The following is a 26,604-nucleotide window of genomic DNA, read 5'->3' as shown; positions in this document are numbered from 1 at the left end:
TCTGAGGATGCCCTTTGTGCATCATTGCCAGTGTTTGCCCAGCCACTGCGGATATTTGTGCCATATGGAACAAAGACACAACAGCTTGAATTTAGGCCCCGAACAAGAGGAACTATACAACAAAAGGGGTTAATAGAGAGCAGCACTTCAGCTCAGTACTAGTTACCACTGTTCACTCCCAGCAAGAAGGTGTTGGTGCTCAGTCTACCAACCAACTGCTGTCTCTCTGTGTGGAGACTGCATGTTCTCCCCGAGATCTTGTGGGTTTTCTTTGGGTGTGCCAGTTTCATCACACACAAGAAAATTATAATTTACTGTCAGAGACGCTGCAAACAATTGGGTTATGGACAAGTTACAATTAGACATACAAGCAAAACAATGAACAGAAAAATAAAAAAACAACAGCATGGGCTAAACATATTGGTTTCTTCTATAAAACACATTTAATACATGATGCTTTGCATTACCCTAAAGAGATAAAAACAGGATTTACTGGAATCTAAATGTGAGCACATAGTACTCCAAACTGCAAAGCCCTGTGCTTATTTTAGATATTGCATAACAATGTTTCATAACCAACATTCTGCAAACAGACAGGATGCTCATTATGTGATAAAATCATTTCAAATTCAAACTCTATGCTGTTAGTCAGTGCAGCGATGCTTATAGTGATGGTGAACAAGATATAGGAACACTGTCACCTCAAAACCTGCCTTTTGTTTCGCCTTTGGTGTTCATCCACTGTGTAATAGTGAACTAATCGCACATAGAGCTCCCTCCTACTGTATGACAGTTTCAGATTTTACATAATTATCAATTCAAATAGTTTGGGGTGCTTTGCATACCTTATAACTGTTATATTTAAGAATCTTGCCCTGAATAAAACCAACAGCTGCAAGAAGGAAAAGGGAATAAACCTTCAAACAACAGAGGTCATATTACAGTTGTGATATTCAATCATCACATTTATGGCAGAAAAATAGGACTCCTCCTTTGGGGTCCGTAAACCTCTGAGAAAGACATAAAATCTATAATATGAAAGTCTCCCAGTTTAAAAGACTGTGAAATATTATGAGGACAGACTGAGAAAAGGTCACACATAAAGTCATGCATACTTTTCCCAGTCTTCCTTGCACTGTTCGCTTATACACTTCAAGCATGAGTCAACACCTTACATACGCAGGTACTACACTACAGCCAGCTCTCTACAGTATTTCTTTTTGCTTCCGTTGTCTGTGAAAAACAATGGTTTTAGATAATTTCTTAAATGCCATTGCCACTTACTGGCAAAATAGGTGTATTTTAAAACCTGTGCATGCATGTGGAGGACAAGCATGCCCCAAGGAAAAATCCCAAACAGAGCAAGGAAATGTTCTAAGAGAAAAGTCAAAACAAGGCAAGCGCATGACTGACTGACTGACTGACTGACTGACAGTTGTATTCAACATTTGCATTGGGTATTCTGTTACAACATTCAAACTGCCAATATATTTTACTTGCATAGCTACAACAAATCCAGGAACTGTAAAATACAGCAACGCTAACTGTTGTCCACTGAATTCACTGTCTGTGTGGGATAATCTTGCTTAAACACTACCAAAACAGCAGTTACTGTATATGAAACCCTAAGCTTCATTGATCTTTGCTGAATACCGCTTGTGTTGTTTTCTTCAACATCATTCTTTGCCATCTTAACTCAAGCCTATGAATGGGTGAAAAACCTTTGAGTTTTCAGGACCATGGTCAGCTCAGACTTCAACCAACTGCAAGAATATCTGTGAGCAATGTAAATATGGTCAAAAATAAATGGGGAAACAATTAAAGCTTGGGCTATTTATTTATATACAGTAGCCTATAGGCCCCAGTATTATAATTCAGACAGCATGAATTAATGATATCTGACTTATAGAGGCATATATTTACATTCAAGATAGTTAAATTAACTTTAGATTTTCGTGACTGTTTTTAAATAAAGATAAACTAGAGTTGCGTTATGTGTAATAATGTATCTAAAATCAATGTGGGGGGGGGGAACTATCCCTTTTCGGGTTTTTTTTTCTCTCTCCACTCGTTTCCTCTTTTAACGTGCTTTCTGATTGGTTCTCCCCAGTGCTTCCAGCCAATCAGCGTCCGCCTGCTATGGAGGAAGGAATAAATGCAAGATGGCTCCTCATATAAAAACAGTCTTCTGGGTCGCCCTCAGCGTGCAACTAAATAACTCTTTACATCTTATAAGGTTAAAACATTTATCCGCGAAGAGTTCTGAAGGGTAGCTGGAGCTATACATTGATGTGCGTACGGTACTTGTCGATATTTTATGGGAGAAGATACCGAAGAGACAAGAGGGGACAACTTTGAAGCCATGTATCGGTGGTGAAGTCGCTCTCCTCGGCGGACACACAGTCGCGGTGGCCACAAGCAGCAGCCTGGGCCTCGGCTAGTTAGCGGTAGCTGCTAACTAGCTGATGACTTCATCTACTGTTGTCTGTCGCATTGGAAACGTTAAACGGCGGAGCGAGAGAGGAGGGGGGAAACAACCTCACATTGCCGGCTGCCTGTTGAATGCGGGGAGTTTAAAAGGCCATAAATCTTTAGGCCATGGCTGTATCGAGGTAAGTTTTGCACTAAGGGGTTTTCACCAACCCGGTTCAGCCTGCCGACTTTCATTAACAATCAGCTAGCTGACCTGCTAATACCTGCTAGCTTTGGATTTGGCAAAGAAATGGCATGGCGACGGCGGCTGACTAACGGCAGCCTGTGGGCCAACAGGCGGACGAGACCCTGCAACTTAGTCAGTACCGAGCTCCGAGTTTGCAGGCCGAGACGGACTGAGCTCAGTCTGGTGCTTGTGCTCGCTGCAGGTGCGAAGTGCCAGTTTAAATGTAATGATGCTCTGGCTTTAAACACCGGTTAACTACTACTTTCACTCGGAAGTTGAGTCAGGGAAGCTAGTCAGTCTGCAAACATGACATACCATCACTGATTAGCTGTGTTCAGGACATTTGATAAGAGAAACGGGAACACGTCTGACTTGATGTAAATTTAAACCCGGCAGTTTGTGAAGTTGCAAGTTTGCATCCTGCCAGTGATGCTTACACAGTTGCAGATAACTTAGCGTCATTATAAAATGCAACAGTGTTGTGTCTGGCTACTGTATTTTTTTTTCTTCTTCTTCACGTGGCCTCAGATGGTGTTTTGCGTTTTGATTGTTGTCATAGCTCCACGTGGTCTCAGTGGTCTTTTGCATAGCGAAGTGGGTTGAACTGCAGTTCATCTTATGTATTAGTGGTACCTAGGGTCACACCCTGTACATCCCTAATCCACTCCACTTTATTAATAGACTGCTAATGACCTCAGTGGAAGACCAGGGTCATTAAACAGGTTACCTTGGTGCAAAGCCAAACAGTTAATTATATATGAGGGTTTACATATGCATTCACGTGTTGGATTTCGAGCATTTGGAACAACCTGTTACAGTTTATGTTTCTTATTTGTTTTTACTTTTCAAATCTACAAATTATATTAATGTTAAACAAATCTAATCTGGTTTTCTGACTAGGTTCAAACTTTAGTCATGGTCTTTGTACTGCAAGTATCGAGAATTAGAGAAGAGGAACCAGGAAGTTGCTGGCGTGATGCTGTGTGCTGTGCATCCTCTGTAACACTTCTGTTGACCTTGTGCTATGTTTGTTTTTTTTGCAACTTGTCTTTAGACTTGATCGTCTGTTTATCCTGCTTGATACCGGAACAACACCAGTAACCAGGAAAGCAGCAGCCCAGCAGCTTGGAGAAGTGGTCAAACTCCATCCTCATGAACTCAATAACCTCCTATCAAAGGTGTGCGTTTCATCCTCTTTCCTAACAGTTTCTCAGCAGCCTCTGTGTCATTCACTGTATATTTGACTGTCCCTGTAGGCAAATGGAAAGGGAGACAAAGTGAAAAACATACTTTCTTTTTCGTTATAAGTCACAGAGTTTCAGTCTAAGTTTTATGTGCAGTAACTTGAATCTATATTCTTTCAATTACAAGGTGTTGACCTACCTAAGGAGTCCCAACTGGGACACTCGTATAGCAGCAGGCCAAGCTGTAGAGGCCATAGTGAAGAATATTCCCGAGTGGGACCCAGCACCCAGACCTAAAGAAGGTGAGCTCCCTTTCTTGAACTTTGGCGACCCTGGTAAACACATGGCACATCAGTCAGCATGTACAGTAGATGTTTGTATGAAATATTTGTAGTCTTTTCCCTGAAGTATCACTGTTTATGTGAAGGTTCAGAGCACTGTTGTGTTTTCAGGGTTTGGCTACAGTGCATGCAATTTCAATTGTCTGTGCCAGAGATGGGAATTGTGGAGTCATCAAGTCATCTCCATGCCATGTATTTGTTCTGCTCAGTCACTGAACCAGGTGCATTCACTAATTAGCTCACCTTCCTGACTGAAGGGCTGTGCTGATTGGACTCAGCTGGTTTAGTGCATGAGCAGAACAAATACATGGCGTGGAGATGACATGACTCCACAATTGCCAACTCTGGTCTGTGCCATTCTATAGTTCAAAATTGATCCAGATGAAAGGCCAAGCTGGAGACAAAAGACGTGCTGTCAAATGTATCTGCATTAGTGTTGAAGTGGCCTCAGAATCATTAAGTTGTCAGATGGATGAATGTACAGTGATGAGACATTCTTGTTTGTTTCCTATAGAGTCTTGTGAAGACTTATCACCGGAGGACTCCTCCTGTGACCGGTTAAGTTTTTACCACTTTGACATTTCCCGCCTACTTAAGCATGGGGCCTCGCTACTAGGATCTGCTGGGGCAGAGTTTGAGCTGCAGGATGACAAAACTGGTTTGTAGTAACAGCCACACTGTCACACTTTTACACGGACAAGAAAAACATAAAGGACAGAGTGAAGCTCAGGGTTTAAAGTGGATTCTGTCATGACTTTTCCAACTAATCCCCATCACTACACACACACAATGTAGCAAAACATGCTAATAAACAGACGGGACCACTGCAGCGTTAAACAGACATAATCATAAAAAAAATTCTTTAGATGTATTTTTTCACCACAATAATTTCCCTGCAGACCCGAAATAACTAAATCCACCCCAATAATTACTTTTTAATCATTAACCCATGTGCTCTAGGCTTCTAGCATACATGATATGTGGAGCAAGGACAGGTGAACGACAAGTTAAACAGTTGAAACTGTTTCTTGTTGTTGTGTGTAATAAGTATGTATGTATAAGGGACTTTTACTTGATGTTTGGACAGGTTGCTACTGTCTCTGCCCAGACATGCAAAAGACTTGTTGCACTAATGGCAGCATCATAGTCGGCATCAACTTCAGGGAATGTTACTACACTTTTGAATGTTTAATTCTCTCTGGCCTTATCACTAAGGTGTGTGTGTGTAGAAATAGTGGAAATGCATCATAGACTAATCTCTTAATTAGGTTGCTGGTTTAAATTGTATAAGGTAACCTTTCCGTGTCAATATTAAAAAGGAAATCTATTATCTTAATTCCTCCATTATGAAGAGTAGGGGCGATAACATCAGTGGTGCGATGTTTAGTGGTGGGGATTTAGTACCCATGCCCTAAACCAGCTGGACTATGTAGTCATGACTTTGAATATAATTTGTATGAGGAAATCTGCTCATCCATATCTTCGGATGGTCATTTGAATTTGAACTTTTTGTCAGTACGTCTTTCTCTGCATTCTCTTGTTGTACCAGCAGATGTTTTTCTCTGAACTGATTACACTGCTCATTCAAGGTGCCCTGCTCTGTTGAAGTTTACTAAATTTAGCATCTTCCAGGTGACTTTGGGGGATATTTATGATACTGTTCCTGTATTTTATTTGTAGCACTAGCTTTAATCATTTTGCCACTAAGTGCATTTAGCTGCAGAATAACAATCCCCCCCCCCCCCCCCCCCCCACACACACACACACAGTATAAAATAATGTTCCTCACTGATACAGTATATTCTTCCTCCATTTCATTCCAAACTTTCTAAATTGTATTCCCCCTGACTTCCTGTCTTTTAGCTGAGATGGACCCCAAGGAGCGCCTGGCTCGCCAGCGGAAACTTCTTCAGAAGAAGTTGGGATTGGACATGGGCGCAGCTATTGGGATGGACACAGAGGAGCTGTTCAATGACGAGGACCTTGACTATACCTGTCAATCCAGAGCTCACGGAAGCAAAACCGCAGCCGGATCCAGCTCCCGCAACCATGTAGTGGGTCACATTTTAAACTCCTAGCTCTGACTCGGCAGCTTCTTTGAGCACGCACAGTGTGTCTTTTGGTGGTCCATGCTGCAAGCTGTAGCCTCGGATGGACATTTAAGCGCAGAAATGGTTGGTGTTAGTCAGAGGTTGGAGCAGGAAGAGGACACTCTGTCGCTGTTTGTCTGAGCAGTTGAATATTTTGTGCAGTGATATGTTGATTCAAGGCTTTAATCAGTTTATCTGGCCAACTACAGTAGTAGGTAAAGACCAGAAAGGTAGGATAAAACCCACAGGCTGTTGCTGTTGACCTTTTGAAGTGCGTAGGCAAAAAACTTTTTGCTAATGGACACCACTCGCTTTGGAGAACTGGGTCTTGTCTGAACAGGATTGCTCTTCAAAAAGCCTTATTGTTGTAATATTGATTGTGTCATCTTTTCTCTGACTTGACAGTGGGTTTGGTGAATCAGTTTTTCCCAGACTGTGGTAATTAAAACCTGGTTTGCTTTTGTGTATCCAGTTTTAGTTTGTGTGCCTTTTACTGGTGAGGGCTGTGACATGTTATCATTGCTCTGTATGTTTTGTCAGTGTAATAATACACTACGGTGAACACTAATACTTCTGCCTCTTTGGTATGTAGTCTGTCAAATATGTCACAAATGATAATCCTCTAAACTTCAGTGTGGGGCAGGTAGCTGCTGTGGAACCAGCAGTATAGGGCCTCATGAATAGACAGTCTGTGCCTGCAAAAAGTCCTGGACAGTATAAAACAATAAGATGACTTGTGCATGAGTAGGCAGCGGGAATGCAGTTGTTCTATAAGAGTCTCTGCTGCTCTGCATAGGGAGGTTTATACTTACTTGAAGCAGTATGCACCACTAAGAGATTCATGCTATGTTTAAGTTTAATGACTTTAGTCCAATGATTGTTTCTTTACTGTTGTGTATTATGATGCGTTTGAATTTCGTATACGTCCACTCGTGTATCATCAAATCTGCTGTTTTGTTTTTAGCCCATTCAAGCTGCTGAGTTGATAGACTCAGAGTTCCGGCCAGGCATGAGCAGTCGGCAGAAGAATAAGGCCAAGAGGATGGCTAAACTAGTGGCAAAACAACGATCCAGAGATGTGGATCCAAATGAAAAGAGGTATGATCATACACACGGTGCGGCTGCATGTTAACTATGGTTGCAGGATGTTGTCATCTAGTTCTCTGCCGAGACACAACCAGGTAGAGATGACTGTACTGCTATTTGTTCATATGGATCAATCTTTGTCTCTTTATGTACAGCCAGATGTGCTGTCATCAAGCTTCAGATCTAATTCAACCTGACGGAACAGAGCTTTCAATGTAAATTTGATGATTTTTGATAATAAAATGTTTTACTCTGTGTGTTTTAGTAACGACAGTTTTGAGGGTGAACCTGAAGAGAAACGAAGGAAAACCACCAATGTGGTTATTGACCAACCGGCAACGGAGCATAAAGTCTTAATTGACAACGTTCCAGATAACTCCAAAGTCCATCTTTTAGAAGAGGTGAGACCAACTTGTTCATATCAAGTTCTCCACAACTTTAATAACATTAAAACAGTGGAAATTGTATAATGTGTAATTGATGTTCTACTGTGTTGTCTTTAGATACATGAGTGGCCTCTGGAGAGCTTCTGTGAGGAGCTTTGCAATGACCTCTTCAATCCTTCATGGGAGGTAAAAAAAAATGTATTGATGTGAAACTTGACTCATGCGAAGGAACAATATATGATGGAACTGTAAACACTGGGGGGGAAAAAATAGGGAGAGACCTATCACTTCCAAACTGATTGATTGGGCGTTTTTACACACATACATACCGTACACACATGTCTATTGATATGTAATACACATACAGTTCTGGAAGATTCACTAACACCCAAATGGTAAAGGGAAGAACTTTCGACACATTTTAGTATAACTCCTGCAAAATAAATGTACACAAATTATATTGTGTTGTATGTGGTTGTTTGCAGATTCGCCATGGCGCTGGTACAGGTCTTCGAGAAATCCTTAAGTCCCATGGGGCTGGTGGTGGGAAGTTAGTAGGAAGCACTGTAGAACAGGTATTTATTAACCTTTTCATCAGGTTTTTCAACATCTCGATGAGAACATTATCATGACGTGAGATGTACAATGTTTTGTTTTAGATGGTGCGGCAGCATCAGGAGTGGATAGAGGACCTCGTCATCCGATTGCTCTGCGTCTTCGCTCTGGACCGCTTTGGGGATTTTGTTTCTGATGAGGTTGGTTGGTTGTTTTTTTTGTTGTTGTTGTTGTTGTTGTTGGACAACTAAACAGGACGTTTGAAGGAAAGTTACTGACCAACTGTGTAATTATTACGAAGGGAGATGAGATAAGTTAATGGCATGTAATGAGCAACTATGTAATTGTTCTTAGTTTCTATCACTTGTTGCATGTAAGAGGTGAAAAAATGATCAAACCTGCCCAGTGTAACTGAACAGAACAAACTAACGGGCTGAATAAATTGAGGGACATTTTAGTTGACTGCATTTTTTAAATCTATTTTTAATCGTCATGGTGTATTTAGCCCTTGTGTTCTATCGGCATTAATTTTATCACTGCAACATAGTTAGTTCAGGAATACACTGTTAAAAACTGAAGAGGGGAAATGGATGTGTAGATTTAGTCTCGAAATGTTAACAGCCTAGTATAGTATGTAAGAGGTAACACAAAACTCCCCACTGAGACTTAGGATGATGACTGTATCACACTGTAAGGAATAGGTATCAAACAGCACCATGTGGCATATGAATGTTTGCTGACTGGCCGACTTAACCAGCGTCTGCCAAATATGTTTTATTGGGTTTTTTCAGCTAAATTTATATGATCCAATTAATTTCTGCCTTATCTCTCTCCCTTGCCAGGTGGTGGCTCCTGTCAGAGAGACGTGTGCACAGACGCTTGGCGTGGCTCTTCGCCACATGAATGAAAACGGTGTTTCCATGACGGTAGATGTCCTGCTGAATCTGCTTAAAGAGGACCAGTGGGAAGTCCGTCATGGAGGCCTGCTAGGGATCAAATATGCCTTGGCTGTCCGACAGGTACCACCTGTTCTATGTGTACATGATGAGCCATTAAATAAGCATAGCAGGGTTTTACAATGCATTTGATTTGAACACCATATTGTTATTGATACAAAGAATAGTGTGCTGGTAGGACAAAAAGCTTTTGTTTACCGTCTGGAGGCATGCGTGCTCCTTGTGAGAGATGTCACTGTAGCGGCAGTTCTTTGAGATCCATCAGCCATGCATCTGTGATCTTCATACGTCTTCCATTCTGTTCCTCAGGACCTAATCGCCATCTTACTGCCCCGCGTGCTCCCTGCCATCACTGTGGGCCTACAAGACCTAGATGATGACGTGAGAGCCGTGGCAGCCGCATCCCTCATCCCTGTGGTGGAAGGCCTGGTGCAACTACTACCGAATAAGGTCAGGGAAGCAAAACAAGTGCTCTTTACAACTGTATTATCAGTCTCCGTTGTAGTGTGCCAGCTTCACGAAGTTGTTCCCGTCGGTCTTAATTGAGTTGGGAAATTCTGTCTCTCAGGTACCCTTTATAGTGAACACACTCTGGGACGCTCTTTTAGACTTGGACGACCTCACTGCTTCTACCAACAGCATCATGACATTGCTGTCATCACTGCTCACCTATCCACAAGTCCGACAGTGCAGGTCAGTCTCCAAAGCTTGTATAATAAATCTCAAAATAATACTTGGTGATTTCTTGAATAATGACTCCAAGAAATGTGTGTTACTCTTGAGGGGAACTGCCAGCTCCCTGACAATTGTAAATATCATAATATTAGTTAGCTAGGTGGTAATTTCCCAAGTTATCAGTTAAGTTATGGGTATGTAACTCTTAGTAGTTAAATAGTAATAGTAGTTGGTTAAGAAAAAAAAAAAGAAAAACATTAACTGCTACCATCAACAGGTGTTGATTTAAACTAATGAAATTCCCTGAAAAATAGAAGAAATTGTTGAAAAGTCACCCATTAGTATAACTGTGTGCTTTTATGTAAATAAAGATCAAACGAAGCTCTCATTTACTCTGTGAATTTATATTGATGCTCCGTCTTATCCACCCCAGCATGCAGCAGTCATTAACAGTCCTGGTCCCTCGAGTTTGGCCTTTCTTGAGACACACTATATCATCAGTGAGGAGTGCAGCACTGGAAACCCTTTTCACTCTGCTGTCTAAAGCTGACCAGGTAAACTTGACATTCATGTAATGTATGATTTTACAAAGTATTTAAAACTAGCTCATTTATCTTCCCAATTACCAGTGTTCACATGGTTTGCTGTGCTGTAACAGCAAGCCAGTCCTATAAATACCAGGGTTCGTACGGTCATGAAAAACCTGGAAAAGTTATGGAAATTGAAAATGCAATTTCTAGGTCCTTGAAAAGTTATGGAAAAATAAAATCCTCTGTAAAGTTTTGGAAAAGTCATTGAAATATTGCGTGGTTAATATTTTGGATGTGTAATAGGCCTATTAAAAAATTAATATAGTGTAACGCAATTGCGTCGCCTGGCTCTAGCCCCAAACATTTCTTATTCAGCGAGTTAAACAGAAAGTGCACATTGACTGAGAAGGTAGTTTTGTAATTTCCCGGTCACAGTGAATGCAACACAGGCACGGCGCCACGACCAATCAGAGAGAAGTGTTGTGGAAGCGGAGAATCCTCCTCCGTGTTTTATTGGCTAACAGCCAGGTAACCAAGGTGACAATCTGAACTCTAGCGTTCCGAGCGGTCCCAAATCATCAGAAAAATGGAAAAATGGACGACATCAGGTGGTTTTTTACACGGAAAAGGGGAGGCGTTTCTGCAGTTGTGGTGGCTCGCGGCAGGGCGGACTGGCCACCGAGAGTACCGGGAGTTTTACCGGTGGGCCGGTGGGTCAGTGGACCGGCCCGGTACGACGTGGTGCTGCAATGACGCGCTGACGTTAGTGTATTTACATTTACATTTGTGTTTACAACGTCTATGAGCGCGAGGAGTGCCTACCGTAATTAATTTATTCTCGGTCCGAATCCGCCCCAGTCCCAGCCAGGCCAGACCAGGCCGAGTCATATTCTCGGCACGAACCAGCGCGTCCGGTCGGATTGGGCCGTCCATGTTCACTTTATGAGCCCAAAAGAACAGCCAGGCAGCCCAGTCCAGAGAGCAGAGGAACAGAGAGACACAGCACAGCAACGTGTGTGTGTGTGTGTGTGTGTGTGTGTGTGTGTGTGTGTGCTACCTGCTGTAAAATGTAGGCTTATATATTGTATAAACATAGTTGGCTGAAAATCTTAGGACATGTTTAAAACTCATCCATGTTGCCTCCTTTCATATTTAATATATAGAGATGAGAATAGGGCTCTTTTTGTGGAAGAAGAGGAAACAGCCTTTGAAAGGCTGGTTGAAGCCAAAAGATTTAACAAATGAGTTTTGTTTTTGCTCTCCAACCACAACTGGTTCTGAGTTCACTTTCATACACTCCAGCCATTCTTGCCATTACAATGATAGGAACCTCAGTCACTATTAAATCTGTTTGTTTGTTTGTTTGTTTTTATCTGAAGCAATGTTGTCTTTTACCTTTATTTTCTCCTCAGAGTACACCAGAATGCCTCATTTACGTGTTAAAAATCACAGATTTTTTCTGGGGGAGTGCCCCCAGACCCCCCTGCTAAAGTGCTTTAGATAGGCGGCAAACCGAGGACCGATGAATCAATAGAGCGCGATGGGGGGGGGGGGGGGTTGAAAATTCATGTAAAGGTTATGGAAAAGTCATTGAAAAGTTATGGAAAACCATTGCTAAAAAAGTGTATGAACCCTGAAATACAGACCAGGTGAATGCCTTGTGGCTGAGTCATTAACTTGCACCATTGATCAGCTGACATGTTAAAGCAAGCAGTGTTTTTTTTTTTCCCCAAATTGTCACATTTATCACTTGAATGTTGACATGTGTATTGGCTAACAGTGCAGAGAGCTGCTTGCATTCAGTCTGCGGATGAGCAAAGAGGATGACAGTCTTGTTTATCGAGTTCTCAAACCCTTTTAAAAAGCATCAAGTGGCAAATCTATCAACTTTTTGGACAGACCCCAGAATCCGCTCACACCCATAGAAGAGTCACCTGACCAGTAATGCTGAGTGAGCAAGACACAAACCTCTCTGCGTTACAATTTGTACAATTTGTACAGAGACTTTTGTCAGACATCGGTGATAAAATCAGGATTTCTGTAGTAGAGAGCAGCATCTCTGAAGTGACTGCTGGTTAATATCTTGTCTTAATGGGCCATAGAAAATGTGTAAATGATTTTTTATCTACATCAAAATACTATATGTTTATCCAGTTTTGCATTTAGTGCAAAGTTTGAATGTGGCTTATGCTCTCTGTTCTTCAGAGCTGTGCACTGTGGATCAACCCGATCTTACAAGACATGCTCCGCCACATCTTCCAGTCCTGCATACTGGAGAGCAATGAAGAAATCCTGGAACTGATCCAGAAGGTTTGTTGCATTACCCACATTATGATTTAATCTGAGGGCAAAACTGATAAGTTGATCTAGATAATGACTACGGTTTAAAAAAAAAAAAAAATGATAGAAATGTCTGGCAGTTCCACTCCACTTTTCCCAATTGGACAAAGTCTCATTTTTCAATTCTTCTACATCAATGACCTTTTTAAAATTTTGTGTTTTGTGAATGTGTGTCCTTGTGTACAGGTGTGGATGGAGCTGCTGTCTCAGGCCCCGCATCAGTATGTGGTAGCAGCCAGCTGTCCATGGATGGGGGCCTGGCTCTGTCTCATGATGCAGGCCTCACACATTCCTATAGACCTGAACATGCTGCTAGAAGTGAAAGCTCGCTCCAAGGTTACACCCTTTTCTTCACACACATATATTAATTTAGTGATGACAATAAGATGCTTCCGAAAAGAGACATTTATAATAAATCATCATGTTTAGTCCCTGTGAATTGTGTGATAATAAATGTTCTGATGCAACAGGATAAGGCTGGTGCAAAGGCACGTCAAGGGACCAATCAGGTGAAGGAAACGGTTCAGGAATATATAGCAGGTGCAGAGACGGTGACAGACGACGCAGCAACGAGGGACTATGTGGTGATGCGAGCTCGCCTCATGTGTGCCAAGTAAGTTTTAGTTGTTGCATCAGAAGAAGGGAAAAAAAGTTCTGGCATTTGATCTTGTGACTCTCAATTTAAATAGCTCGATAAAGTGTTGATAAAGATGTAAACAGTCTGTGATGCTGTTCCCCTTGCTCTCCCTTCTTGTCTCTGTTATCCAGATTGCTCGGAGCGCTGTGTAGGTGTATCTGTGACCCTCAGCTCAATGCTGCGTCTCAGGAGATTCGACCAGCCGAGTCTTTAGGCCAACTGTTGCTCTTCCACCTCAACTCCAAATCTGCCCTGCAGCGCATAGCTGTGGCTCTGGTGCTTTGTGAGTGGGCTGCACTGCAGAAGGTGAAAAGCTTGAGCACTGAGTTTTTGTTTATTGTGGACTCAGAAGTTGTTTTTGACACTTTTTTGGATTTAATATGAGCACATCAGAATCAGGCATTTGGAGGATACAAGTGTCCTTTGTTTACCTTTTTCCAATTTTTCTCTCTCAGGATTGTCAGGTAGTGTCAACCATGGTGCAGCCTCGTCTTCTGGGCATTCTGTCTGAGCAGCTGTACTATGATGAGATTGCCATCCCCTTCACACGCATGCAGAATGAGTGCAAGCAACTTATTGCACTGCTAGCGGACTCTAACATAGACCTTCAAGACCGCCTCAATTGTAGCGTTTTCACCATTGACCAAGCCAATGAGCTGGTAAGTCACTCCACACATGTACACATACACATAGCGCTTAAGTTTGTCGTTGCCCACTGAGATCCCGAACTGGATAGAAATTTGGTAAATGGAATCATATGCGATGTGAACCCACAGACACCATATGTCATATCTTCACATTCATCATAGCTTCTCAAACCAAATAGTGGAGTCTTAGTGGTTGTAATTATTTTATTAAAAAATGAATTGAAAGAATATGGAAAATGTTCATATAATCACATAACTCACTGGAACAGACTTTCCACTGTAACTATATGAAACAAGTTTTCTCATCACATTAAGCCACCATAGCATGTGGATGCTATTATAATGACAAGTTTTCCATTTTGTCCCACTGTAATTTGCATCAATGTTCTTATACAGCTTCGGTATTAACGGTTCCATAGCCAGCGGATGCGCCGTAGCTCCAGAGGTTAATGGATGTTGCACTCTGCGGCATATTGTTTCCATTCCAGTCACTCGGCTTCTCCTCTCAACTTGTTCCCTAGGTAACCACCATCTTTACAGAGTCAACAGCAAGTCTGAATGGGATGTCTAAAGAGTGGCAGGCACTGGACAGCAAACGACAGCAGGCTCAGTCAACGGTGATGGAGACCAACACAGAATGGCAGCAGTTGCATCTGCGCGTCCACATGTTCACAGCCTGCGCGGTGATCAACCTGCAAGTGCTTCCTGACAAGCTCAACCCGCTGGTCAGGCCGCTGATGGAGTCCATCAAGCGAGAGGAGAACAGCCTGATTCAGGGATACGCTGCATCTTTTATAGCCAAGTTGCTGCAGCAGTGTGCTGGCCGCTCGCCGTGCCCCAACCCCAAGATCATCAAAAACCTCTGTGCCTCAGCCTGCGCGGACTCGTCGGTCACACCCTCGTCCGCCTGCCCCGTGCCCCCCACTCAGGAGAACGCCAAAGGTAAGAGCTGCTGTAGCTTTGAGTGAAATTAATGAATAAAAATATAACAGCAGAATTGAACTGATATCCTTTAAAGGGATAGTTCAACATTTTGGCAAATTGGCCCATTGCCATAATCCCTATAGTCATAGGATTAGGTTTGTTATCTTTAATTTTTGGTACCAGCTATCTGTAGAATGGCGGAGCAGAGCGGCGAGCTGCTCAGAGCTACGCTATGGAGGCTACTTGGGATTTCTTGGTTTCCCTCATCAAACTCATCAAATACACAATCCAACAACTCCAAAAGGCTCTCATGGACAAGTTGTGACCTGCACATTCACCACGCTATGAGATAATAACAGAACGTTACAAGCGTTGTTTTCGAGGCAAATGACAGAGACTGCTTGCTGAAAAACTGCCCCTGATAGGAACAGGAACGTGCATCAGCAGTTTTGCATGAATTTACCATGAGCCTCTGTAGCATAGCTCTGAGCAGCTCGCAGCTCTGCTCCGCCGTTCTAAAAATAGCTTACACCAACAATTAATGTTAACTAACCTACTTCTTTGACTATAGGGATTATGGCAATGGGCCAATTTGCCAAACTGTTGAACTATCCCTTTAAAAGTGACGTAAAAACTCCATATGGTGGCTTTGGAGCTCTGCATGTGAAAAGAACAGCAGCCCCCCTAGATACTCTATGTTTTACACAAAGTGTTTGCATGCTACTGACCATGTTTCTCTCCCTGTCTGGTACTCCTAGGTGGTGGGTTAGAGAAAGACGGCATGCAACACATGGTCAACAAAACCCGTGGTATCATTACACTGTACCGTCACCAAAGGGCAGCATTCGCAATCACTAGTAAGAGGGGGCCAGCCCCTAAAGCCCCGAAGACCCCCTCCACAGAGCTTCCTCCGGGCAGCACCATCAGCACTGATAATGATGAGGTACAAAGGGGTTCCTGAAAAACAATGATTACACATTTAGCTGTGTGTTTACATGTTGTTTAACTCCTCTCTTTTTCTTTCTAGAGCAAGAAGCCATTTCTCATTCAGAGAAGAGGGGCAGAGTTCTCCGTGACAACTGTTGCCAGGCACTTTGGCGCAGACCTCACCAAGTCCCTGCCGTACCTCTGGGAGAACACAGTGGGGCCGCTGAGGACAGTGGTGACTGCAAATCACTGCATTGGTATGCTGATTGTGATAATCAGATTTGAATCTTCAACAGAGAGAAGCAGCAGGAATGTTTCACCATCGAAAAAACTATTTCTGCCAAATTTCACCCTGTGGCTCTACTGTTTCTCGTGTGTTGTGCAAAAAGTCTCATACTTTTCCATTAAAGGGACAACGAGGAGTTTCTATTTGGTTATAAAAGTCTCACGTTAATGTGGATTAATCTACACTACCCACACTTGTTAATGCGCCCATTTTCGATAAATATATTGTTTTGTCTATCGTTATTTTGTTATTATTAGTGGTAGCGGAAATGCTGGTCGAGCCGACCAGCGTTTCTTTACTTTCGGTTTCGTGGCGAGTCATGAGAATAACGCCGCCGAATCACTGTTTATGGTCGGAACTACGACGGTATGTGAACCTCTTTGAACCTCTGACTTTAATTCTTGATGAATGAAAACATGAGTCCGTCTTGCGCCGGTCAAAGAATTTCACGGTGCGCGGAGGCTCATAAATGTAGTGTGAAAACGCTTCGCTTTTCCAAAACTCCTTGTTGTCCTTTAAGTGTTCAAATAAACTATGATTGGCTTGTCAATTTTTAATGTGCCAACCGATGCAATATAGGTCCAAAATACAGTTTAAGCCTTTAATTTTCTCGATCGTTTACGTCGGCTGTTTTTTAATCCCAACTGGATGGAAGTGGAGGTGTCTCTGATCAGTATTGATGATATATTTTATCTGTATGTCAATTCAGTTCACCTCACTTCCCCAAGATAATCTCCAATTTGTTTACTGATGTGGATACTGTATACAGTCCAGAACATAAGGTATTTGGACAGTTGTACATTTATAATGTTTTTCAGGCTCTGCACTTAAGATCAAGTCTCAGCTTTAATTTGATGGGATTAATATCGATATAGAAAGATCCATGTGGATAAAGCAGCCCCCAACACACTGTCCTCTGTCCGTCTCTCTGATGGATGTTGATTTTTTTTGTTTGTTTTTTGTTTCATCAGCCCATACATTTTACATCCCTACCAGTTTTCTCTGTATGTTTACTGAACTGGAGCTTAGTCTGTGTTTTTCTATGGATCTCTGGTCATGACTTGCTCTATTGATTTTAGGAAACATGTCTGCCCACAGCATTCTTATAATATGGGAGGTCTTAAAAGAGCTGCAACACGATCTTCTCTATCAACATCAACTCACTCAAATCAAAGCTGAGATTGTCCAAATACTCAGTCGAACCAAGTACAGACTACAATCACACTGAGTCCAGCTGAATCAGTGTGTGTGTGTCTCTTGTGTGTTCTAGATAGGCAGGCCCAGCTGGAGAGGGGAGACACTGCAGCTCAGGAACTGGTCAACTCTCTCCAGGTTCTGGAGGTCATGGCAGGGGCCATGGCAGCTGAACTCAAACCTTTGGTAAGACTAAGGCACCTGCACTGATCCGTCATCTTCTTGGACAGCTACTTGAACATTAAGTCTTGAGTGACCCTTGATCAAACGCCTCTCCTCTCTTTGTGACACTGCAGCTAATGGAGCACCTACCACATCTGTTCACCTGCCTGCAGCACCCGTACACAGCGGTGCGCCACATGGCGGCTCGCTGTGTGGGAGTGCTGAGTAAGATCGCCATGCTGGAGACCATGAACAGTTTCCTTGAGTGCGTACTCCCCTGGCTAGCTGCTATTGATGACTGCACCAAACAGGAAGGAGCCATCGAGGCTTTAGCCTGTATCCTTCACACAGCGGCACATAATTTAACTTCATTTTCATGCCTGGTATCTAGAACAATATGAGTTGATTAATCAATTGCTAGGGTCAAGCCAATTAGGGAATCAGGAATTGTTGCTGTATAATTTCAGTGTAAGACTTTCCTTGACCAACATCTCATCAGGTGTGATGGAGCAGCTGGATGTGGACATCATACCCTACATTGTGCTGTTGGTTGTACCAGTTCTGGGCCGAATGAGCGACCCCAGTGATAGCATTCGCTTCATGGCAACACAGTGTTTTGCTACACTCATCAGACTGCTGCCACTAGAGGTAGGAGCACTGAAGAAGATCCATTTAATTCCCATTTATAAGGTCCCAACTTGGTGAGATTTACAGTTCAATTCAATATGGGCACAGTTTTGTTACAATGACGTATTTCTGGTACAATGCCAATTCTGCTTGGATTCTAATGTTGCATGAGCGTATGCTATAAATTGTTCCTCTAACATGGTGTATTATAATTAATAATATTAATGTTTACATTAGGAATGCAGAATGGGTAATAGTTCTTCCTCCTCTCTACCAGGCGGGCATACCAGACCCTCCAGCCATGTCTGCCGACCTCATCCGCCAGAAAGCCAGAGAACGCCACTTCCTGGAGCAACTGTTAGATGGCAGAAAACTGGAGAACTATAAGATCCCCGTGCCCATCAAGGCAGAGCTCAGGAAGTACCAACAGGTGTGTGCAGTTCTCCGAGTTCACAATATCACCCTCCTCCAGCAGGAAAGGAAGAAATAACATGTGTTCTAAAAAAACAAAAACAAATCTGGAGCAGTTGAGTGTTTTGTGTCTCTTCACCTCAAGACTTAATGTTTATCTGTCAGTTTCAGGAATTAAGTTTTGTTTTCAATGCTGCAGGCCAATGAGGTAGTCAACAGAGATGCCAATAACATTGTTTTAATGGCGCAGTAAATGTAAACGTGTGTCAAATGAAGATAAGTTAGAAGTGTTGGTCGCCTGCAGCTCTGCTCAGACCAGCCATCACTCTTCTTTATTATAGCAGTGCCGAGATCCTGCTTCAAAGATTCAGACACTGTTGCTACTGGTGGACCGGCACACCACCACTGCCAGGTCCTCCACAACTGAACCTGAACCGACTCAGCAGAGAAGTCTTTGTTTCATCTTGTAGGACGGAGTGAACTGGCTGTCCTTCCTTAACAAATACAAGCTCCATGGGATCCTGTGTGACGACATGGGCCTTGGCAAGACGCTGCAATCCATCTGCATTCTGGCAGGAGATCACTACCTCAGGTACAAACAGCACTGGTACCGTCAGGACTCTGCTCCTGTCACCTGACGATCTATATTGAATCTCTCACATCGCTGTTTCTTGTTTAGAACACTTAGGGTTGAACAAAAAAATATGTTTCATCATTTATGCTGCTCTATGTGTCTAATATCGATACTCCTATTGCCACTGCTATTTCTAAATCACAGAATTGGACCACAGATTATTTTTCTCCCACTAATTTGAAAGAAAAGAAATGGATCCTATATGAGATTTTTTTGAATCATACGTGTATTACTGAATTTGATCCATTGTTGAAAAAAATTATCAAATTTTCTCATTTAAAATATACATGTTCCGTACATGTTCATAAAACATCATGTCGCCATTAAGATAAATTGTTGTATAAGGTGCTGTTCAGTGCTGACTTGAATGCCACATCCCGTCCTGTCAGACCATTTAGATATCAGCAGTTTGTTTCAGGTTTGGTCACATTTTTATCCCTCTGTTTGAACTGTCATGTACTGATGCATCTGTGGCATCTGTTCAGGGCTCAGGAATACGCCAAGACGAAGGCTGCAGACTGCAGCCCCATGCCCTCTCTGGTGGTCTGTCCCCCCACACTGACTGGCCACTGGGTGGACGAGGTGAGCAAGTTCTGCAGCAAAGAATACCTCAACCCACTGCACTACACTGGGCCTCCTACAGAGCGGATGCGGTAAGGATTAGTCAGATTGCTTTATGAATTAGAGCAAGATAATGACTGTCGTGCTTTTATTTGCATAATTGGTCAATTATTATGATAAATATTTGGATATAGAGTTGTAATTTGTGTGCAGACTGTATGTATTCCTAAATGTGTTGATGAAGCTGAACAAATATTTACTTTTTCAGATTGCAACACCAAGTGAAAAAACACAATCTTGTTGTAGCCTCTTACGATGTTGTACGAAATGACATAGACTTTTTTAGGTGAGTACTTTTCCAGTGATAACGAAAGTTTGTTTTTGAGTTTTGAGGTGAAGGTGTCCTGATGTAAAACTGTCTCTTCTGTTTTTTTCAGAAATATCAAATTCAACTACTGTATTCTTGACGAGGGTCACGTCATCAAGAACGGGAAAACCAAACTTTCCAAAGCTATTAAACAGTTGGCTGCCAACTTCCGAGTCATCTTGTCAGGAACACCGATTCAGGTGAGACGCCATCTTTGCCCGCAGTTAAAATTGCCCTCTTGGAGCTGTTGGTTTTGCTTCATATGTATACACCACTTAAATCACAAATATGTTTTGTGCTGTCTATCTGTAGAACAACGTCTTAGAGCTCTGGTCATTGTTTGACTTCCTCATGCCGGGCTTCCTTGGAACAGAGCGGCAGTTTGCTGCCCGCTACGGTAAACCGATCCTCGCCAGCCGCGACGCCAAAAGTTCCTCAAGGGAACAGGAGGCAGGTCTGTCAGCTCTTGTCTATTATTACCTTGACTAACCTCTCATTTCTACCATACAGGCTGAGGATGTTAACTGTAGTATTGGTTTTGTCCCTCTAGGTGTCCTGGCGATGGAGGCCCTACATCGGCAGGTGCTGCCCTTCCTGTTGAGGAGGATGAAGGAGGATGTCCTCCAGGACCTTCCTCCTAAAATCATTCAGGACTATTACTGCAACCTGAGTCCTCTACAGGTATTTACGGCCCCTAATTACTCAAACCTGATGGTTAATTCCAAGGCAACAGCTGCTCCCTCACTATTAACATTGTAAGGACCTGCGTATTTTACCTCTTGTCTGAGTGCCTCAGCTTTGCATTTTTTCTGCTGTTGGATGTAATTATACTGACTGTTTCCTTTTATTGAGCTGCAGCAGATAATTATATTGAAGTCTGGCTGAAGGCCTCCTTGGACGTTTAATGGATTGTAAATGAGATAAATGCTCAGATAATTTAACTTTGGAAGCAGTGTGACTATTTTCCACAGGTGCTACAGCTGGATAATGGTTATAACAACCTGTTCTGCCCTTACTAACCACAGGTTCAGCTGTATGAAGACTTTGCCAAGTCCAGAGCCAAGGCCAGTGTAGACGACAGCATCTCCACGGCTACAGAGGAGGAGGAAAAGCCCAAACTGAAGGCCACAGGCCACGTCTTCCAGGTGCACATATTTTTGAGTTTTGTGGTTCTCTGGAGTATGTCCTCGTGGTTGAATGCCTTTCTCCTCTCCTTTCTTTGTGTTCAAGACAAACAAAAACACTGACCCACTAATACCCAGGAGGCAAAATCCCAGTTTTTTGAAAAACGGACACGGAGCGTTGTAAAAGGTTTAACACCAGAAATGATATCTAGGAACTAAAGATAGTCTTTCTACTAGCTACTGGAAAGCTACAGGCTGTCTCCAAACAATTCAACACCTATTGTGAAAAACTACATGTTAACTGGCATGATCAGAAACCATTCTATTTCTGGTCTCCCCAAAGTGAACAGATAGATAGAGAAGACCATTGGCCACAGCAAGTGGGGCTTTTGAGATAGAAAGGCTAGCTTGGACTGAAATGGAAGCTTATGAATTAAGGAAGTTTTCTATATACATGTTAAGCATAGATATTCTCCATAAAGTGCTGAAAAATAATAATTTTCATGAGAATTTGTCAGGCGAACAGTACTTTTTTTTTTTTTGTCTTTTTTGGGATGTTGAGGGTGATATCTTAAAATCGAGTTGCAACAAATCCCAGAATCTTTTTTTCATGCCTCCCCCTATGTGTCAAGATACTCTCTGCCAAATTATATAGTTGTATGACTATTTTTGCCATTGTAGTACCTAAATATTTGCATTTACATCATTTCGCCAGCAAAATGACCCAAGAAAGGGGTTTAAGCCCCCTGTAGCTTTCCAGCAGCTAGTTGAGCGGGTTGTCCACCCAGGTTTTAATCCTTGAAGTTCCTAGATATAATTTCTGGTGTCAAACCTTTTACAACGCTCCGTGTCCATTTTTTTGCTTTGCCCCTGGGTATAATGAAAAAATGCTTCAAAACTCTCAAAAACATCTCAAGAGATCATGCAAGTGTAGTGTTCTCTTAGCCTAGAAATCTAGACGCACCCTAGCGGCAGCAAAAATATTTGCTCCGTAGGTGGGTCTAGAAACGAGCCATAGGAACTTTTTGAGTCTCGAACACCGATTGTGTTCACCAATCACAGCGCTCTATCTGTTTAGAGAGTCGTTGGGCGGGCTTAACACGATGACGACATACATTTTAATTGGCTTGTCAGGCTAACGGCATCCTGCTCTTTGCGCTGATTGGTCGTAGCGCTCAAGCGCTACCCTATTGCGTGCAGAGGCAGTTTGAAAGACAGCCTTCATCCCGCCCCCTGGATTGAGCCGACGTCTACCGGTCGTTGCCAGACTATACATTTTAATGATATAGTCTGGCTTGTCAGGCTAGTGTTCTCTTAGAAATACATGTTGATTTGGGGAAAAACTTGGAGCAGCTATGGAGTGATTCAGAATCCAAGTGTTATTTGTTGATACTAACGTCACGTCTCCTTCTCATACCTTCTGTCAGGCTCTGCAGTACCTGCGGAAACTGTGTAACCACCCGAGCTTGGTGTTGACTGCACAGCATCCAGAGTACAAACGCGTCAGTGAGCAGCTGGCGAGTCAAAACTCCAGCCTGCGGGACATTCAGCATGCACCCAAACTCTCCGCTCTCAAACAGGTAAAGTGCTGAATGTCCTGTTCTTCTCAGCAGCTACACCACAACGCTGCTGCTTGTGTGTGTGTGTGTGAGCCACAGTTTGGAATATGGTTCACAGCATCCAGGACAATGTTGAACATAATAATTTAATATAAAGAAAACTAAGGCTGAACACACTTTCTACTGGAGAGCAGTAGAAACGGCGTCTGTGCATTAATGAACCTCAATTTCTTTGCCTTCCAGTTGCTGTTGGACTGTGGTCTTGGTGGAGGCGGAGGATCGGAGGGCGGCCCCGAGGCCGTGGTGGCCCAGCATCGTGTGCTCATTTTCTGTCAGCTGAAGAGCATGCTGGACATCGTGGAGCACGACCTGCTGAAGCCTAAACTGCCTTCTGTCACCTACCTGAGGCTGGACGGCAGCGTGCAGGCCGGCCTGCGCCACTCCATCGTCTCCAGGTCTGAGGATCCATTTAAAAACCTCTTCTCTCTTTTTTTATTTTACAGAATTTAAAGGGGAACTATGCAAGTCTGGTTGCTTTTCCTCTGTTTTGCTAACCCTCCTCCTGGCCATGTGCATTTGTTTATAACAAAGCTGGCGAGAAGGCAATCAATAGAGCGGTACATAACGTTATTTATCAGATTTGCATTACGATGTCTATATTTGTGGAGTCTCATCTGTCATAAACAAGAGATTACGGGTTATGGAAGTTGTTTTTCAGCCAGTAGCCTTCCACCTAGCAAGAGATGCTAGGTGGAAGGCAGAAAGCCTCCATTCTCCCTGTAACAACTTGCATGTCATTTATTAAACCATCACAATTACACCAAAATGTAGCATAGTTAAGGTAAAAATCCTTCATGGTTCCTCTTTAACAAATTTGAGTTTTAGGTCAGAGGTCAAGGTCGCTGCCTATAACTGTATGTGTCAATTTCCACTAAAATCTGATCCTTTTCCATTGACTTTGTCTCTCTCAGGTTTAACAACGACCCCTCTATTGACGTGCTGCTGCTGACCACCCATGTTGGTGGTCTGGGTCTGAACCTGACGGGAGCAGACACTGTTGTGTTTGTGGAACACGACTGGAACCCCATGAGGGACCTGCAGGCCATGGACCGTGCCCATAGGATAGGACAGGTACTGGTGTAGGCTACACACAGTGTACAGCAGCTCACAGGACACACATATGAACAACACAACGTAAACGCTGTGTGCTCTGTCCCAGCCCGGGTATCTCAACTGCATCTGGATCATTTGTTCTGTACTAATATTGCATTAAGTTGACAGTGAACCCGAGGTGATTCTACCAGAGAAGGAAGTTACTTGTTCATCATTGTTTCCTTCATACATAATTCAATACAGCCTCTAAACAGCCTTAGATTGTATGACATTACTGCTCTGTCTGAAACCAGTGAGGCACAACGAGCTGAAATGAAACGGGACACAGGGAGGCAGGCTGTGCTGCACGTCTCATCGCTGCCGCTAACACTCGGCATTGTGTTTGTGTCTGTGCAGAAACGGGTGGTGAACGTGTACAGACTGATCACACGAGGCACGCTGGAGGAGAAGATAATGGGTCTGCAGAAATTCAAGATGAGCATCGCCAACACGATCATCAGCCAAGAGAACACGAGCCTGCAGAGCATGGGCACAGACCAGCTCCTCAACCTCTTCACTCTGGACAAGGTGAGGCACCGACCGGACACATCACCTCACCGTGTTGTCACTGTGCAGGAAGTCATTCATGCATTATTTGACATTCAGTACATACTAGGGCCGAGTAGCGCTACTCGGCTCAACTCGCCACGGCTCAACGCGTTTTTTGTTTTGCTTTTCCACTAACGCCTAGCACCTGGTACTTGGTACTTCTCAGCCCAGGGTCCAAGCAAGTCAGAGCAATACTACAATGTGATGTCAACTGATTGGCCGGAGCGTAACCTGAAAAGAGTCGCAAGCGCGATGACCGACACAAGAATCAAACCCGCTAATTTTAAAAACACAACAGCAACAGCGTCCACTGATCTTTACTGATCATTATTATTATTATTCTTTTAAATGAGTTAAATGACTGCTGTGGAAAACTATGCTGTGGTCTGTAATTGAGGTGCAGACGAGTGAGTTTAGAGCTGACGAGATCGAAAAAAAAAAGAGCGAGATGAGGCGACCGTAGCCGCCGTGATATGACGACCCGCCCACGTTGAGGAGGAACTATGACATACTCAGCTGTAATGGAAAAGGACCTAAACCGAGGCGAGTGGAGCAGAGTAGAGCTGTAACTGTGTAGTGGAAAAGGGGCGTAAATGAGGTCAGGGTTTCCTGCAGCAGGTTGAGACAGAGCAAACGACACAGTTGAGAGTAAAAGCCCTGGTAGAGTTTTACTGTTTTCATCTAACAGAAGGTTTCTGCGATTCCCCTGTAAATGACACACACACCCACAGCTCTTCATGCCCGTTCGACTGAACTCCCTGGTGTCTACATGTGTTTCAGGGTGACAGAGGCGAGAAGGGTGAGCAGACGGCGTCGACCTCAGGGAAGCCCTCGATGAAGTCGGTGCTGGACGGCCTGGGAGAGCTGTGGGACCAGCAGCAGTACGACACCGAGTACAACCTGGACAGCTTCATGCACTCCCTGCAGTAACGCCCCGCACTGCCTCCACGTGCTGGCCAAGCAGGTCCTGGTCAGAACCTGAGGAGACCCTCCCCCACCCCCCACCCCCAACACCTTACACAGGCTAAACTACACAGTCACTCATAGCTGTTAGTTACAGTGCAGTAAGTCCCAAAGCAATAACTAAAATAAGAACTAAAACTATTTTAGTGCTCCACAATCAACAGGTCTGTCGCAACAGCATTAAAACACTCTCTGCAGATGTTTCTGAATGTTGCCACGCATCCCATAATTCCTCCTTCAAACCCACCCATGTCAAGGATACTAACAAAGTATGGTCATGATGGTGGTGATGTGCTCTGTGTCATAATTGTAGTTGTCCTCACAGCACACTGCCTGCTCTCATGTTGCACTGCCAAAGTATACACAGCTTCACACACCAACACCCAGTTGGACCTCGCTCTTATCTGCCCCCCCCTCTCCCTCCTTCCCCATCACAGAGTCTTAAAGCACTGCTGCACCAGACACGCCTGTCAACGCCTCCGACTGATGGATACAAACATGTTTTTGTATGACAAAGGGAAAACGGGGCGAGAGCGCCGGGCCCCGCTGGAGAAAACCACAGGATGTCATCAGTGCTCTGGCTTTTTATATCTCACTGGTGACTGTTAGTGCTCAACAACACAACCCCTCCCGCCCCCCATCCTCCAGGTGGCGCTAGTTTTTACCCCCTTCAGGAGAATCTGCCCACATGACCTGTGGCCATTGGAAGGCTTTTGGTGGAGAATAGATCTTTGTGGTGTCCAGCGGGAAAACAAAGGCCTGGGAAAAAGCACTGCACTTGAAGCAGCATTACAGAGACTGAACATGGGGCCAAGTTGAAACTGGTACCTGAAACCTGTCACAAGTATTTTAAAAAAAGAATAATAGACTTGTACATATTTCTGTAATTGCTGCTTTTTGTTTATGATCGTGGAATTGTAATAAATTCTACAGACCTTTGAACTACATCAGATTTTTTTTTTTCTTTGTATGTTTCTGGCGATGACCAGTAGATGGCGTGGTTTGGTTGCACATCCAAGAATACAAACGCTGTTTAAAATGTCAGTGAAGCTCTCAACACAGGGGAACATATTAAGGT

General features: G+C 43.4%; 1 protein-coding gene across 1 annotated transcript; it reads left to right on the top strand.

Annotated features, from left to right (window-relative positions):
* Window positions 1-2,175: 2,175 nt before the first annotated feature.
* btaf1 (BTAF1 RNA polymerase II, B-TFIID transcription factor-associated) lies at window positions 2,176-26,432 on the top strand. The gene is made up of 38 exons (XM_083988047.1): window positions 2,176-2,612; window positions 3,714-3,837; window positions 4,031-4,145; window positions 4,699-4,842; window positions 6,048-6,238; window positions 7,239-7,372; window positions 7,626-7,761; window positions 7,864-7,932; window positions 8,232-8,321; window positions 8,406-8,501; window positions 9,144-9,320; window positions 9,567-9,707; window positions 9,826-9,950; window positions 10,366-10,486; window positions 12,668-12,772; window positions 12,989-13,138; window positions 13,273-13,415; window positions 13,571-13,745; window positions 13,895-14,098; window positions 14,608-15,028; window positions 15,769-15,953; window positions 16,038-16,194; window positions 17,494-17,603; window positions 17,714-17,915; window positions 18,079-18,227; window positions 18,484-18,636; window positions 19,088-19,209; window positions 19,737-19,904; window positions 20,081-20,158; window positions 20,250-20,379; window positions 20,492-20,633; window positions 20,730-20,860; window positions 21,205-21,324; window positions 22,731-22,883; window positions 23,106-23,317; window positions 23,834-23,993; window positions 24,372-24,542; window positions 25,344-26,432. Exons 1-38 carry the CDS (start codon window positions 2,599-2,601, stop codon window positions 25,491-25,493), a joined length of 5,568 nt encoding a protein of 1,855 aa, XP_083844173.1. The 5' UTR covers window positions 2,176-2,598; the 3' UTR covers window positions 25,494-26,432.
* The last annotated feature ends 172 nt before the right edge of the window (window positions 26,433-26,604 follow it).

This window comes from Trachurus trachurus, assembly GCF_905171665.1.
Source record: "Trachurus trachurus genome assembly, chromosome: 15".
Taxonomy (NCBI): Eukaryota; Metazoa; Chordata; class Actinopteri; order Carangiformes; family Carangidae; genus Trachurus; species Trachurus trachurus.
Note: the sequence above shows the minus strand (reverse complement) of the source record. Positions and strands in the feature narration are given on the sequence as shown.